We start from the raw sequence: 14476 nt of genomic DNA, 5'->3' as shown, positions 1-14476 counted from the left end.
TCTCCTGACCCCATTGCTTTAGGTAATCCTAAAAGTATAAAATTTTGTTTTATAAGTTTAACTTGAGCATACCTGATGGAGTGGCATAAAGGACGAAGAACATCAAAATAAAATCTGCCCCCATCATGATGTCAGCTTCAGCTGGAGAAGCCAATTACACAGCAGAATATTTCCTTTAGAAGGGGGCTTTAGAGAGAAAATGCAGGACCAAAGTCCAAAGTGGAAACCCTTCCAGGCAAGTGAGCACGTGAAATGAGAAGAAAATGTCTCAAGCCCTCTCCTTTGGGTTCCGTGGTATTTGAAAGAACATTTCATTGATTTCCCAGCCATCAGGGCTTCTGAGAACACTCGCTGGGTCCTAACTCCTGACTGATTAATTTGCTCTCTCGCAAGAGAGGCTGACAGGCAGTAGAAAAAGGATGAAATGAGATCCCCTTCTGCAAGTCCTGTGATATTTTTCTGACAGTTGGAGATTGTGTGCAAAAGGAAAATTGTGTGGACCAGAGTGATAGCGCAGTGGTGGGGCGTTTGCCTTGCACGCAGCTGACACAGGAAGGACCACGGTTCAATCCCCGGCATCCCATATGGTTCCCCAAGCCAGCAGCGATTTCTAAGCGCATAGCCAGGAGTAACCCCTGAGCATCACCGGGTGTCGCCCAAAAACAAAACAAAAAAAAGAGGAAAATTATTTTAATCCTACATTATGAAAGTTACTGAAAATTTTTCATGCACATTACTCCTGTTATGCTATTTTCATCTTGAACTTGAAAGTCTTGTGTTCTCAGGCTTTTTGGTGTCAAATCATCCTATGTGCTCTGGCTGTACTTCCAACCCTCCCTTTCCTAGACTGTATCCCAATGGTTTGCTTTTATTTTAAATGCATTAAGTCATCCTGAGAGCCAAAGTTACAAAGTTGTTCATGATTGAATTTAAGTCATATAATGTTCAAGCATTCAGCCTTTCACCAGTCTCCACTTCCCACCAACAATGTCCCCAGTTTCTCTTCCAACCCCCTGCCTGCCTCTATGATAAGCACTTCTTTCTTTTAGGCACTTTTATTGTTACTGCTGCAATACTGTTATTGAACGTATATTATGTACATCACTTTACCTCCATTCGGCATCTAGTTCTTATCCAGAGTTATCGCTTCCCACCATCATTGTCATAGTAGTTCCTTTTCTGACCTAATCATCCGGCATCCCAGATGGTCCCCTGAGCCTGCCAGGAGCAATTTCTGAGCATAAAGCCAGAAGTAAGCCCTGAGCGCTGCTAGGTGTGACCCAAAAAAAAACAAAACAAAACAAAAAATTATATTTAATCCTAAGGGCTCTCTTCATTTCTGCCAGTACCAATATTCAGTTTAAATACCTTTAAATAATACCTTTACTAAAGGATTATCATCTATACAACAAATTAACTTCCAACAAAAAATAAAGTGGAGTACTTCATGTGATTGATGGAATAGCTTCAATCCCATAATGCTGATACGTTGGGATACTATCAAAATCGGAATTCTTATAAAAACTAGAATTATAATCTTCTTATTGAAAATTTGTTGCAGCACCAGGAGCCTGTATTAGGCCCAGAAATAGCATTACAAATCCAAACCCAACTAGACCATTCCCTGAAACCAGCACTAGCTTCAACTATTAGAAAACTCACCGTGAATAGTCATGAAAAAATAAATAAATAAAAGAAAAGTCAGTGCCTGTATGACACAAATAATCCTTTAAAAAATAAAATCAGGGGAGATTTATTAGGAAACTGTGAAGCAAAAGCGGAGGAACTATTATCTCACAGGTGAGAATGACCCATATAAAATAAATGCAAAACAGCAAATGGCAAAATAAATGGAGTGAAAAAAAAAATCCCTGGTACATGGTTGGTGATTTTGTATCAAGTTGGTAAAACTTGAGGTAAGTTTGCTACATGAAATAGGTCAGGAAGTGAAAGTTACCAGATGTTTACACTCATATGTAGAATATAAACAACAAAAACAAACAGACTGGTAAAACAACAAAATGAACTCCTAGGTTCTGTGAAAATGACGGTGGTAACCTGAAAAAGAGAAGGGTGGAAGGAACAGGCCAGGGTATTTTCTGGCAGTGGATGGCACAGAAACTTTGGTGGTGGTGTGGTGAATCCTGATCACATATAGAGGTGTTAAACTGCATTCTCAAAATTCTATATTGTAACCTAAAGATAAAGCAATAAAAAGCAAGGTAAGAGGTTCTTACCTCTCGTGCTACAATAGGTACTAACACGAGACTATAATTTTGAGGACCTTGCTTATTAAAGTCAAATCTGTTAAAATTTTTTTGTTCATTGAGACTTTTTCTTTTCTCATAAGAATTACAACTCTAGAAAAGAATCTCAAGATTTTCCCTCCTGTGTGTTTTCATCTTGCTTCTTCATGGTTCCTGATGACAGCTGAGGTTTTCAGCACAATGAAACCAGACTGATGAGATGAGAGAAAGTTATTTTGCTACTTTTCTAAATTTCTGAGCCATGTATCTAATCTGGGGTTGATCACACTGCATTTGTTCAACATACCTGAGAGGTTCACAACTATTTTTCCCAGTCTGTGATCATCACTGATTTCAAATTTGCTAATGTAATGATGCTTCATCATCACTGTTGGGAACATCATGATGACCTTGAAGTGCAATCTGATAAGCACCTGGCACTCGCTTTGCTTCTTTTACTTTGTTGATACTCTAGAAGGGATTGGCCAGGACATTCATGTGCCCCCTGGCAATGAAAAGATGGCAGAAAGAGAAAATCTGTTTAAATTTCATGAAATCATTTAGTGTGAGGATGGACATGTTTCGCGATTGAAATACAAGTATTTGCTTATAGATACTGCCTCCAAATCCCAGTATGAATGTTATATAACATAGAGTGTATGCGATAAAGCATTTTTCTCAATTCCAAGGTTTGAACCTAAACTATCTCTACACTAGCAACTACTAAGTAGGAATAAACTAGTTCTTATTGAATACCGAAAAACAACAACAGTTACAACAAAAGTTGCCAAAAAGAGGTAACTCCTGGAGTTTTGATATTTTCAGTATAATAACTAAGTCAATAATGTAATGTTATATATATATATATATATATATATATATATATGGCTAAGGGCCACAGAATGGGAAACTGATCCACACAACCAAATTTTGGAAAGGGATAGCTGAAAGTGTCCTTGGGAGAGGGAGGTGGATACACTGATGATGGCAAGTAGTGGAATTATGCACACAGAAAAATGTATTAGCAGTATTTTGTTTTGTTTTGGTTTTGGTTTTTTGGGCCACACCCAGTGACACTCAGGGGTTACTTCTGGCTATGTGCTCAGAAATCGCTCCTGACTTGGGGGACCATATGGGACGCCCGGGGATCGAACCATGGTTTGTCCTTGGCTAGCACCGGCAAGGCAGATGCCTTATTGTTCCGCGCCACCGCTCTGGCCCCCATTAGCAGTATTTTAAACCACAAAACCTCAACTTAAAAAGCAAAAGAAGACAGAACTTAATATTTAAAAATGACCAAGAGAGTAAGTCTTAAAAGTTCTCATCACAAGAAAAGAAATCATAACTCTTGTGATGGAGTCTGACTAGACTTGCTAATTATCTCACAACAAATATATGTACACAGCAATAATCATTCAATCATTCTGCTGTGTACTTAAAACCATATAAGGATAGGTGTCAAGTACATCTCAATTTGAAAAATGGAGTGTTACTGGAATGAAGGAAAGAGATAAACAGATGGATTGCCTCTCCATTGTGAATTGTGGTCCTGGCATGCTGAGAAATTACAACTGTCTCAGGAATCAATCAGCCACTAACCCCAGCAGGCAGGAAGTATTGCCTTTCTTCATTTTCAACAAATAAAATAAAATGAAACTTGGAAATTTATTTATTTTGCAGAAAGTTCAGTCAATCATTGCAAGAATTCCACCCCACCCCACCTGCTCTATTTTCACAACCAATACAAAGATCTTACTCCTTTCTTGAAAAAGTTTAGGAAGAAATATGCAGACCTCCTTTCTCCTGGTTCTTATGTTTCTTTTTCTTTTATTTTTGGGTGGGGATTGGGGGAGCACATCGCACTGGGGTTATTCACAGCTCTGTGCTGGATGCCAGGGATAGAATCCTAGTTGGCCTGGACCAGACAAACACCCTACTGGATGTGCTCATAGTCCTCATTCTTATTTCAGGAAATTGTACCTGACATCCCATGTGGTCCCCCAAGCACCAGTAGGAGTAACGCCACTAGGAGTATATAGCAGAGCCAGTACTAATCCTGAGCATTACTGGGTATGGTCAAAAACCAAAGCCAAACAAACAAACAAACAAAAATGAAGTTATCCTGTTCTGAACTGGTGCATGGTCTTTCACTTGTTCATAAACAATAATAAACCTTAGTAGGGCAGTGTACCTGTCACATCAGACAGAGGGTTTCTTGTTTGTACTTCTCTGATCAACTCTATTCCAGGAAGGGTGAGATGACTCTCAAATGCTACTCAGAGTGCAAATATTGAGCTGTAGTAAAAGGAACAAAACAAAATCTAAAAGGTGAGAGAGAAGTGAGATCCTTACAGAGATTTTTAAAGTTATGGTTATTTTTTAATTGATGAAAGTTGAATAATTATAACCTAATAAATTTGTTTGCTTTGGTTTTGGAGGCTACATCCTCTCCCCAAATCAATAAGTAAATAAATAACTAAATTTTCACTTTGTGGAGCAGCTGAAACTAGTTAGCACAGATCCTGAATCTTGGAGAGGCTTTCTTTTTTTATTTTTAATATCTTTATTTAAACACCTTGATTACAAACATGATTATGATTGGGTTTCAGACATGTAAAGAACACCCCCCCTTCACCAGTGCAACATTCCCATCCCCAATGTCCCAAATCTCCCTCCACTCTACCCCACCCCCACCTGTACTCTAGACAGGCTTTCTACTTCCCTCATTCATTCTCATTCCTAGGATAGTTCTAAATGTAGTTATTTCTCTAACTACACTCATCACTCTTTGTGGTGAGCTTCATGAGGTGAGCTGGAACTTCCAGCCCCTTGGAGAGGTTTTCTATGAATGACTCTATTCTGGACCTGACGTTTCTTTTGAACATTTTCAGAGTGCATACCACCTGTAATTGTACACACATATAACTATATTGCTGTTAGTATATATGCAAGTATACCCTTCAACTTCTTTTATAACATAAAATAAAACCACTAAAAGGAGAGTATTAGTATTAACTTTGAGAAATTGTTTTATAGTGGTGGGAGACTTGATGGCATAAGTAAGTGGATTCAGAACTAGTCGAGCAGCCATAATCGAATAACCTCCAGAAGAGGTTATTAGTGTCTTCTTCAGCGAGGCACATTTAACACATCTCCCTCAAGTACTTTTTTTTTAAAAGCTTGGAAGATAAACTTACCAAATTTGCAAGTAACACAAAACCAAAAGGATGGCCTGATTTCCAAGGTCCCTCCAACTCTAAACTGTATGACCTTGTCATTCACTGTGTCCGGCAGAATCAAATTACAACCCCAAATACTGATGAGAATCTAAGCCAAAATAATTCATGTGATGTAAGGTAGAATAATTTAACTGATCACACCTTCTTGTGCTTTTATTCCCACACAAATGTTTTTTTTACAAAGTTAAATGCATTCAATCATATTGAGGTATTCATTTCATTAACGTCATTAAACTTCACTAACTTCTTCATTAAAAAGAATAATATTACAGAAAACTGAGCATATCTCCGTCACCACAAGAATGGCACCCTAAGCAGCATCTCTCTGCTTTGCTAGTGCTTTCTGGAACACTGAAATGAAAGAACTTTCTGAACTTTCTGGAATATTGAAATGGCACATTATTTATTGAAAAGCCTCATCGACAGATTAACTTATACCCATACCTTACATCTTACACAAAAATGGGCTAATGATCTGATACCAGGCCTGAATTCATAATTTACACTGAGGAAAACACAAGTAAAATCCATCTTAACTTTGAATCTAGAGACATCTTTCATGATTCAATGCCATTGGTCAAGTAAACAGAAGCAAAAACAATCCAAAGGGATTACATCAATTAAGAAACTCTACATTGCAGAAAATAAAAGATCTATCAGAATAAAAAGACATTCCACAGACTGGGAGAAAATGTTTCCCTATCACTCATATGGCAAAGGGTTATTAATATCCAAGATACATCCAAAGTGCTTGTAAAACACAAAGTGTTTTACACTTGTAACAACAACAACAATAACAACAAAAAGCAAACAATCCCATTCAAAAAATGAGGAGAGATGAACAGACACATCCTAAAAGAAGGCATCCAGATGGCCAATAGGTATATGAAAAAAGTATTCCGCATTACTGATCACTAGGGAAATGCAAAGCAAAATGAAATATTACCCCCACATCAGTGAGACAGGCACATAAAAAAAGGGACAGCACTTAAATCGAATCTGAACTCTTCCCTTCCTCTACATTGTTCACATATAAGACATTCTTCCAATAGCAATATTCTCGTTATTTGCCAAGATTTGAAACTCATGACTTTTAAATATGAGTCAAATTCTCTGCAGCCCAAACAGTGAAAGCCAAGTACCCCCGGGTATTGTTGATTCCTTGCAGGAGTTTAGCAGAGAACCAGAACTAAGCGCCAGGGACGGCGCGGTATCACTTAGGCGCCCCCTGCTGGATAGTAGGCCGTACTGCAGACTTCTACCAACAAACATCTTTTCTGACAATCCAATCTCTAACCTTTAAACTAGAAAGCAGTGACAGGGGCCTGAGCGATAGATAACACAGAGTTTGGGCGTTTGCCTTGCACGCGACTGCCCAAGACTGACCTGGGTTCGATCCCCGGAGTCCTATATGGTCCCCCGAGCCAGCAGCAATTTCTGAGTGCATAGCCAAGAGTAATCCCTGAATGTCACTAGGTGTGCCCCCCCCCCCAAAAAAAAGGAAAAAAGCAATGACAAACGCAGCCTGTACAAAGCGAGTGATAAAGGGCAATGCTGGTCTAACAGCTCATATATTTTTAAATGACTCTAAAAGTAAATAAGAAGTGGGCTCAAAATTAAAACTGGCAAACTCCTCTGAGTAAGAAGAGCTATTGAGAATGTAAAGGATATAATCCATTTCCCTTATATCTCCCCTAAATTTTGATATAAGGAAAATAGCATGGAGGTAGACCCCCCCCCCGAAGCATAAATATTTCTTTAGATCAGCGTTTTTCAACCACTGTGTCGTGGCACACTAGTGTGCCCTGAGACATTGCCTGGTGTGCTGTGGGGAAAATTCCAATTTCATTCGTAACATGCGGCTTTGGCATAATTGGTCTATTTGTGAGGCAAAGCACATGTTATGGACTATAAAAACTAAAGGCAGAGAGAATCTGAGAGCTGTTGATGAAGAAGACACGTGTGTCTTTCTTTGATTCCTGCCAGAATATCAGCTTTGTGTCCAGCCAAACAGGCCCAGGTTTCGCACTAAGTAAACAGAAATATGAATAATTATAAAATATTTTTACAGTTGCACCCCTGCATATGTCAGAAATCTGCACAATCTTCAGCATGTCCTGTCTAAATACATTTTTCCTTGTTCTGTTTATTTGTTTGGGGACCACACGCAGTGGTGCTCAGGGCTTACTTCCAGTGCTCAGGGATCACTCATGGCAGATTGAACGCAGGTTTGAGCCTGGCAAATGCAAGGCAGATGGCCTACCTGTTGTACTATATCTCTGACACCCTCCCTATTCTTTTCCTATATAATTTCTCTCTATTAAATCAGCACCAGGTTGGTACCTGCTGACTTGTTAATAAAATTCCTCTGTCTTTCCCAAATCTTTCCACTGATACTTTCTTCTAGCATAGTATGCAACCCTTGTGGTTACAAACCTCCCAAAAACTGTCAAGGAAGTAAGAACAAACCAGGTGCAAGTTTCAGAACAGGTGAGAGAGTTAGCGCCTGCAGCTGCTTCTGAATCTCTAGCATCAGAGCTGGAAGCACCACTGAGAACATGGCGTGCTCTCAGAGAGGAGGTTTGGACAGGCTCCAAACTTACCCGCATAGAGGTTTCAAACCAACTATGTGTGACAGTCCTCTGGGAAGCTATGAGAAATCCAAACTCCTGGGTGCATTCTCTAGTTGGGAATTTTGGGTCAGTGGGTCAGGAATGGGGACCATGTGGCTTTGAATCTCACAGACCACTGACTAGTATCCTCTCCCAAACTAACTTAGCATAGACCAGGAGAAAATTCTCAATGACAGGGGAACTAAGTGCATGAAACCATTGAAAACAAGGAAGGGGGCAACAAGATAACCCATTAAGTCAAGGGTTCATAGACCAGAAGTTTCTAGAAAACATCTGTGGCACGGGAGTGGGGTGGTGAGGACATGAATCCTTGGTTGGGAGGGGCTTCTTGTTCTTGGAGAGTGAAATTAGAAGAAAGGAAACCCTTCACATCCCTCTGAGGATGCTGTGATGACTGTGTGTGTGGTGGGAGTGAGAGGTGAGAGGGTCACACACTCAACTGTGGTGCTCACACATGGGGCTGGAATGCTTATCTACTCGGTTGAGTGCTTATGGAGGGCGGCACTCCTTTGTGCTCATTCACATTCTAGAATTAGTGCTTACAGGGGTTGCAGTGCTCACACACACGGTTGTGATGTAGCTGGGCCACTTGTGGTGCCAGGGATTTGACAAAGTACGGATAGAATGATTCTTGGCACATGAGGGTTTTAACCTTCCAGTTTCAGTTCTTGGAATTCCATTTTTTTTTTATTTTGGGTCACACCCAGCAGCGCTCAGGGGCTACTCCTGGCTCTATGCTCAGAAATCGCCCCCAGCAGACTCGGGGGACCATCTGGGATGCCGGGATTTGAACCACCGACCTTCTGCATGCAAGGCAAATGCCCTACTGCTGTGCTATCTCTCCCGCCCCAGAATTCCATTTTTTTCAGCAGTGAACTTCTTTAGCACTTAAAGCAAGTAGTCAGACTGCCAGGATCATTCTAGCAGAAAAAATAAAGAGTGACATCACAAAAGTATGTGACTGACTGTACTGGATTTTGATTGTTATGCAAAATAAACTCTAATTGTGGATGCTGACCAAAGTGGTTACTGCTGAGGTGACTCCTGGACCTTGTGAGTGATCACAGTCCCCCCAACAAATGTACAAGAAATTAGAGGAAGAAAGCACTGGCATCACATCTGTAAATAGAGACCAAAGTGAGTTCTGTCATGAGAAATAGAACAGCAACAACAACAACAAAATCAGATGGAGCCCTTTGTAGTGAGGGGGGATCCTGAGATTGGATACTTAGGTGTCTATTTAAATAGTACTTTCAACCTCTCCAGAAATGTAAATTTTTTTTTGTTTTTTTTTTTGGGGGGGGCCACACCCATTTGATACTCAGGGGTTATTCCTGAGCTAAGGGTTCAGAAATTGCCCCTGGCTTGGGGGGACCATATGGGACCCCGGGGAGCAAATCATGGTCCTTCCTTGGCTAGCACTTGCAAGGCAGACACCTTATCTCTAGCGTCACCTCTCCGGCCCCTCCAGAAATGTAATTTTAAGTTTATCAATCTGCATGCTAAGAAAAGCAACTTCTGGGACTAGAAAGATAGCACAACAGTAGGGCATTTGCCTTGGAGGCCGTCAACCGAGAGAGACCTGGTTTGATTCCCAGCATCCCATATGGTCCTCCAGCCTGCCAGAGGCAATTTCTAGGTGCAGAGTCAGGAGCCCCTGAGCACTGCTGGGTGTGGTCCAAAAACTAACCAACCAACCAACCAATAAATAAATAAATAGGTTTTTTTTTTTAAAGGCAACTTTTCTTTAAAAAATTTCTAATTTTTTTTTCTTTTTGGACCACATTCAATAGTGCTCAGGGCTTATTCTTGGCTCTTCACTCAGGGAACTCTACTGGCAAAGCCCAGGGGACCAGATGGAGTGTGAGAGATGGAAGCCAGATCAGCTGTGTGAGAGGCAAGCTCCTTACCCACTGTACTATAGCTCTGGCTCTAATACCACCCTCATCATACCCATATAAACTTTGCGTTGTTCTTTTAATTTTTATTAAGATAGTGATTAAAAATTATTTAGATTAGAGCTGTTTCAGGCATATAGTGTTCCTACACCAATCCTACCATCCACATCCTCAAGTTTCTTCCCACTTCCCCTTTGGCAAGCATATAAGAACTTCTATTTTATATTATTTGTTCCAACAAAACTTAGATGAAAGGCAAATGGAATTGTTAGTACATGTAATAATAAGTTAATTTTTAATGATTGAACAAATAATAAAAATATTTAAATAATTTAATACAATATAGGATACTGCCTATTCTCAGTTATCTAACTAAATTTTCAACTCTGGCATCTAAAATATACTGCATTAAATTTTATTTTGTACTGGGATTTTTGGGTCACACCCAATGGTGCCCAGAGGTTACTCCTGGCTCTACACTCAGAAATAGTATCAGGCATACTTGGGGGACTATTTGGGATGCTGGAGATCAAACCTGGGTCTGTCCTGGACAAGGTAAATGCCCTATTTAATGTGCTATCATTCTGACCCCTTGTATTGGGATGTTATTGTAGTTATTTCTTGTCTTTTATGTCATAAATTATAAAAATTCTGTGCTAATATGTTTTGAAATTTCCATGAAATAAGCAAAACCGACAACTGTAAAGTTTTGTAAGTGAAGGTAATTAAGAAAGTTTAAATGAAAAAAATGTGAATAGATTTATAAAAGGTACAAAGTATTTTATTCTAAGAAAGGAAATATTGGTTTATATAGTAAAATATTATTTTTGACACTGCTTAAATATATGCATTAATAAAAATATTACAATAAAAATATCTGGATGTAAAAAACCTGACCAGACATAGGGTAATCAATAAAAATGAGATGATAATTTACTATTTAAATGTATAAAATACCTTAGCATGATAGAGTAAATACACCTTTCTTTTTTTGTATTTGTTTTTGTTTTTTTGGGCCACTCCTGGTGATGCTCAGAGGTTACTCCTGGCTATGTGCTCAGAAATCACTCCTGGCTCTGGGGACCATATGGGACACCAGGGGATCGAACCATGGTCCATCCTAAGTCAGCTGCTTGCAAGGCAAACACCCTACCGCTGTGCCACCACTTTGGCCCTCACACTTCTTTTCAAACCTCCTTCTCCCAAACTAATTTTTTTTTATTTTGACTATATTGGCTTACATATCTTTCACGGTAGTATTTTAGGTACATATTAACATTGAATCAGGGGAATTCCCATCACCAAATTTGTCCTCCCTCCACCCCCATTCCCTTCCTGCAACCCATATTTCCCCACCATCCCCCTACCTGGGCTGCTAGAGTAAGTGGTCCCCTCTGTGTCTAGCTTACTACTAGTGATCATGTATCTGTTTGGTCCTGGTACCCTCCCTTGTTTCCCCCTCTATTTGAAAGGCGGAGCTAGATAGTCCAAGTTATGTGGTTTTGTTTGAAGGAAAGAATAACAATAGAATGGGGTAAAAAAAATCAAATAAGCTGATAATGGGCGGAATCCTTCTAGTCTAGAGTCTTTCAACCTCAGTTTGAGAGAGGACAGGAAAAAAGGAATTGAAACACCGCAACAATACAGAAAGAAATATCAAATAAAATATCCAGTGAGCACTGCAGCAATAAAGACAAGCACCACACAATAGTCTCAGTCCTGAAATCAAACCATGCCGGAGTGCAAAAAAGAAAGAGAAAGATAAAATAAAATAAAATTGGAGACATCAACTTCAATACCTACCCCAAAATAAAGAAGTCAAAAAAATTAATCAATAATTAAATATATAAGTGGATAAAAGAATTGTTTTGTGCTTTTTTTTCCTCCCTGCATAGGCACAGTAACTATTGGGGACATTATAGAGGGAATTCCCTTGGCTAGGAGATATAGGGTTTCACCACCCTTGAAGTATAATGTCATGGGATTAACTATAAACTCCTTGCATGATCATTTACTCTCCCCTCGGTGCTTTTGTGGTGTATGGAAGACTTCTGTTTCATCATGTATGGTACAATCAGACCTCTGTGTCTAGAGATCTTGGTGTCTGTACAGCTCAAGGAATGGAACTTATAATGAAGTCTTTCTTTGTGGTTCTAGCAGTTCTGCTTCTTCAGTGTTGTTTTAATCCATCTTCTGTAGTTGATGGTCTTGGTCATTATGCTGCTCCTAGAATGGGGCCTGGGATAGTCTTTCGTTATGTTTCCGGAAGACACGTTCAGTTGAGATAGTCTCAGTCAGACCTCTGGAATTGGAGATCTTGCCAAACTCATTTTTTTTTTTTTTGCATTAGTTCTCCCACCGTGCAACCTTTGGCCCTTTGTTGCTACCTCACTGTGTACTGGACATAGAGATCATTCTCTCCAACCTTCTAATTCAGCATGATAATCAATGGGTGAATTCTTTAAAATTTAAAATTCTTTAAAGCCAATTAGATATTTAGGTCTTACATTTGTGAGTTTTGCTTTTGAACAGGACAAGGATTAGAGGTAGAATATGGATCCCTAGAAACAGTGCATAGAGGCTAGAAAAGAAGGTTAGAAAAGAGTAAGAAAAATTTCAGACTTCAATCCCAGAAGCACCACCATCTATTTTATCCAGAGCCAGACAGGTGTCTGGGTCAAGAGCTCTAATTAATACACTGGAGAGAGGGCTGATTGCAGGTAGTTAGTGAATAATTATTATGTATAAATGGGTCATAGTGTGGGAAGAGCACTAGCCTATGAGCCAGGCACTCTAAGTTAAGCCTTGAGATGTGTGACCTTGGACAAATAGCATTTACCTGGAATTCCCTGTGTCAACAAAGACATCTCTCTTCTTTCAGTTACATGAAGAGTTGAGGATGTTTTATCATAGTATTGGATGCACCTCAAGTGGCTTAAAATCATATTGTAAGGCGTTTGCCTTGCATGGAAAAGGATGGTGGTTCAAATCGTAGCATCCCATATGATCCCCCGAGCCTGCCAGGAGCGATTTCTGAGCACAGAGTCAGAAGAAACCCCTGAGCACTGCTGGGTGTGACCCCAAAACAAACAAACAAAAGTTTATGTTTTCTGATCTGCACTTGGCAGTGGTATCTCACAGGGCTCTGAATAAGTATTTATTTTAATCATCATGTACTGCTACTCATTTTTCTAACCTTTATTGAACAATTTAAGTCTTGTTTTGTTGGGTTTTTCTTTTTCTATCTTTAGAGGTGAGGGCAGGTAAGAAAAGAGGAGATCCTGAGATTTGCGAACGTGAAGTGAAATCAACAGTATGGGGAGGGTCTGATGTTGGAATGTTGTATGCTGCATACATTGACAGTATCTACAAAACCCTACCTACATCACTAGTAAAACTAAATCACAGAGGGGAACATTTCACTAGCACTCCGGTGGACAAAGAGGAGATATGGGACACATGCTGGGAATGGGATTGAGGGGAGAAACAACCTGGTGGGGGAATTGTCACTATGAACCATAAATACTACTGTGAAAGATTTGTTATTCACTCTTTGGTCACAATCAAAATTACTATTCAAAAATTGTATGGGTTCTTATCCCTAGATAAGAGCTTGTTTCTATATATAAAATTTCCCCCTTTTTAGTATGCTTTTGCAAAAAGGAATGGTGCCATATTATATTGCTGGTGCATTTGGGGGGTAAGAATGTCAGACTACACAATCTTTGTGCCCTCAGGTTTTGACCTGAGCTTTTATTTCAGGCAAGACTTTATTTTGTAGATTTCTATACCAAGCAGACCCAAAACAGGTGAAGTTGAAGAATATATATAATAGAAGAAATAAACAAAACTAAATTTAAAAAAGTAATTAAAGAAAAAAAGTAATGTAAGAGGCTACCTTACATTTGGGAATAAACAGATTAAAAGGTATTATTAAAGGAGATATAGGCTTCCCCATTAAGTCTGTTTGAGATATTCTTGTGGGGCCGTGAAATTCGGCACCATTTTTCATCACACACCATGGTCTTGTTGAGTTTGAAAAATGATTTGCAACAGTAAGGGATCAGGTAGAATCCTTGCACTGGGGGTCCTGGAGCTGAATCTGGTATCATGCAACAGTGCACATTTTGTGGGGGGGGGGGTGAGAAAAAGGGCCACAAAGCATGAGTCAGCAGGAATGTTGGTTGTGGTTTCTTGCTGAGGCATGAGATGTGGAGCCGAGAGGGTGTCCTTTTGCTTTGGGAGCTGGGTGGTGGCTTATTGGGACAGGAACTTGGTCTCGGTACCTAATGAGTTAAGAACTGAGGGTAGGGGCCAGAGAGATAGCATGGAGGCGGGGAGTTTTGCGTTGCATGCAGAAGGACGGTGGTTCGAATCCCGGCATCCCATATGGTTCCCTGAGCCTGCCAGGAGCGATTTCTGAGGGTAGAGCCAGGAGTAACCCCTGAGTGCTGCCGGGT

At 39.9% G+C, this 14476-nt stretch overlaps 1 protein-coding gene and 1 pseudogene across 1 annotated transcript in view; both read right to left on the bottom strand.

Moving 5' to 3' along the window:
• Positions 1–267, bottom strand: part of CHRNB3 (cholinergic receptor nicotinic beta 3 subunit) — a 28451-nt gene extending 28184 nt beyond the window's left edge. The window contains exon 1 of the mRNA XM_049771918.1: positions 73–267. Coding sequence (XP_049627875.1) covers positions 73–127 — 55 coding nt within the window. The 5' untranslated portion in view covers positions 128–267. The remainder of the gene's footprint in view (positions 1–72) is intronic.
• Positions 268–2257: 1990 nt separating this feature from the next.
• Positions 2258–2744, bottom strand: LOC126007267 (40S ribosomal protein S15a-like; annotated as a pseudogene).
• Positions 2745–14476: the final 11732 nt, after the last annotated feature.

This window comes from Suncus etruscus, chromosome 4 (assembly GCF_024139225.1).
Source record: "Suncus etruscus isolate mSunEtr1 chromosome 4, mSunEtr1.pri.cur, whole genome shotgun sequence".
NCBI lineage: Eukaryota > Metazoa > Chordata > Mammalia > Eulipotyphla > Soricidae > Suncus > Suncus etruscus.
The sequence above is the reverse complement of the archived record's forward strand: the minus strand, read 5'-3'. Positions and strand labels throughout refer to the sequence as shown.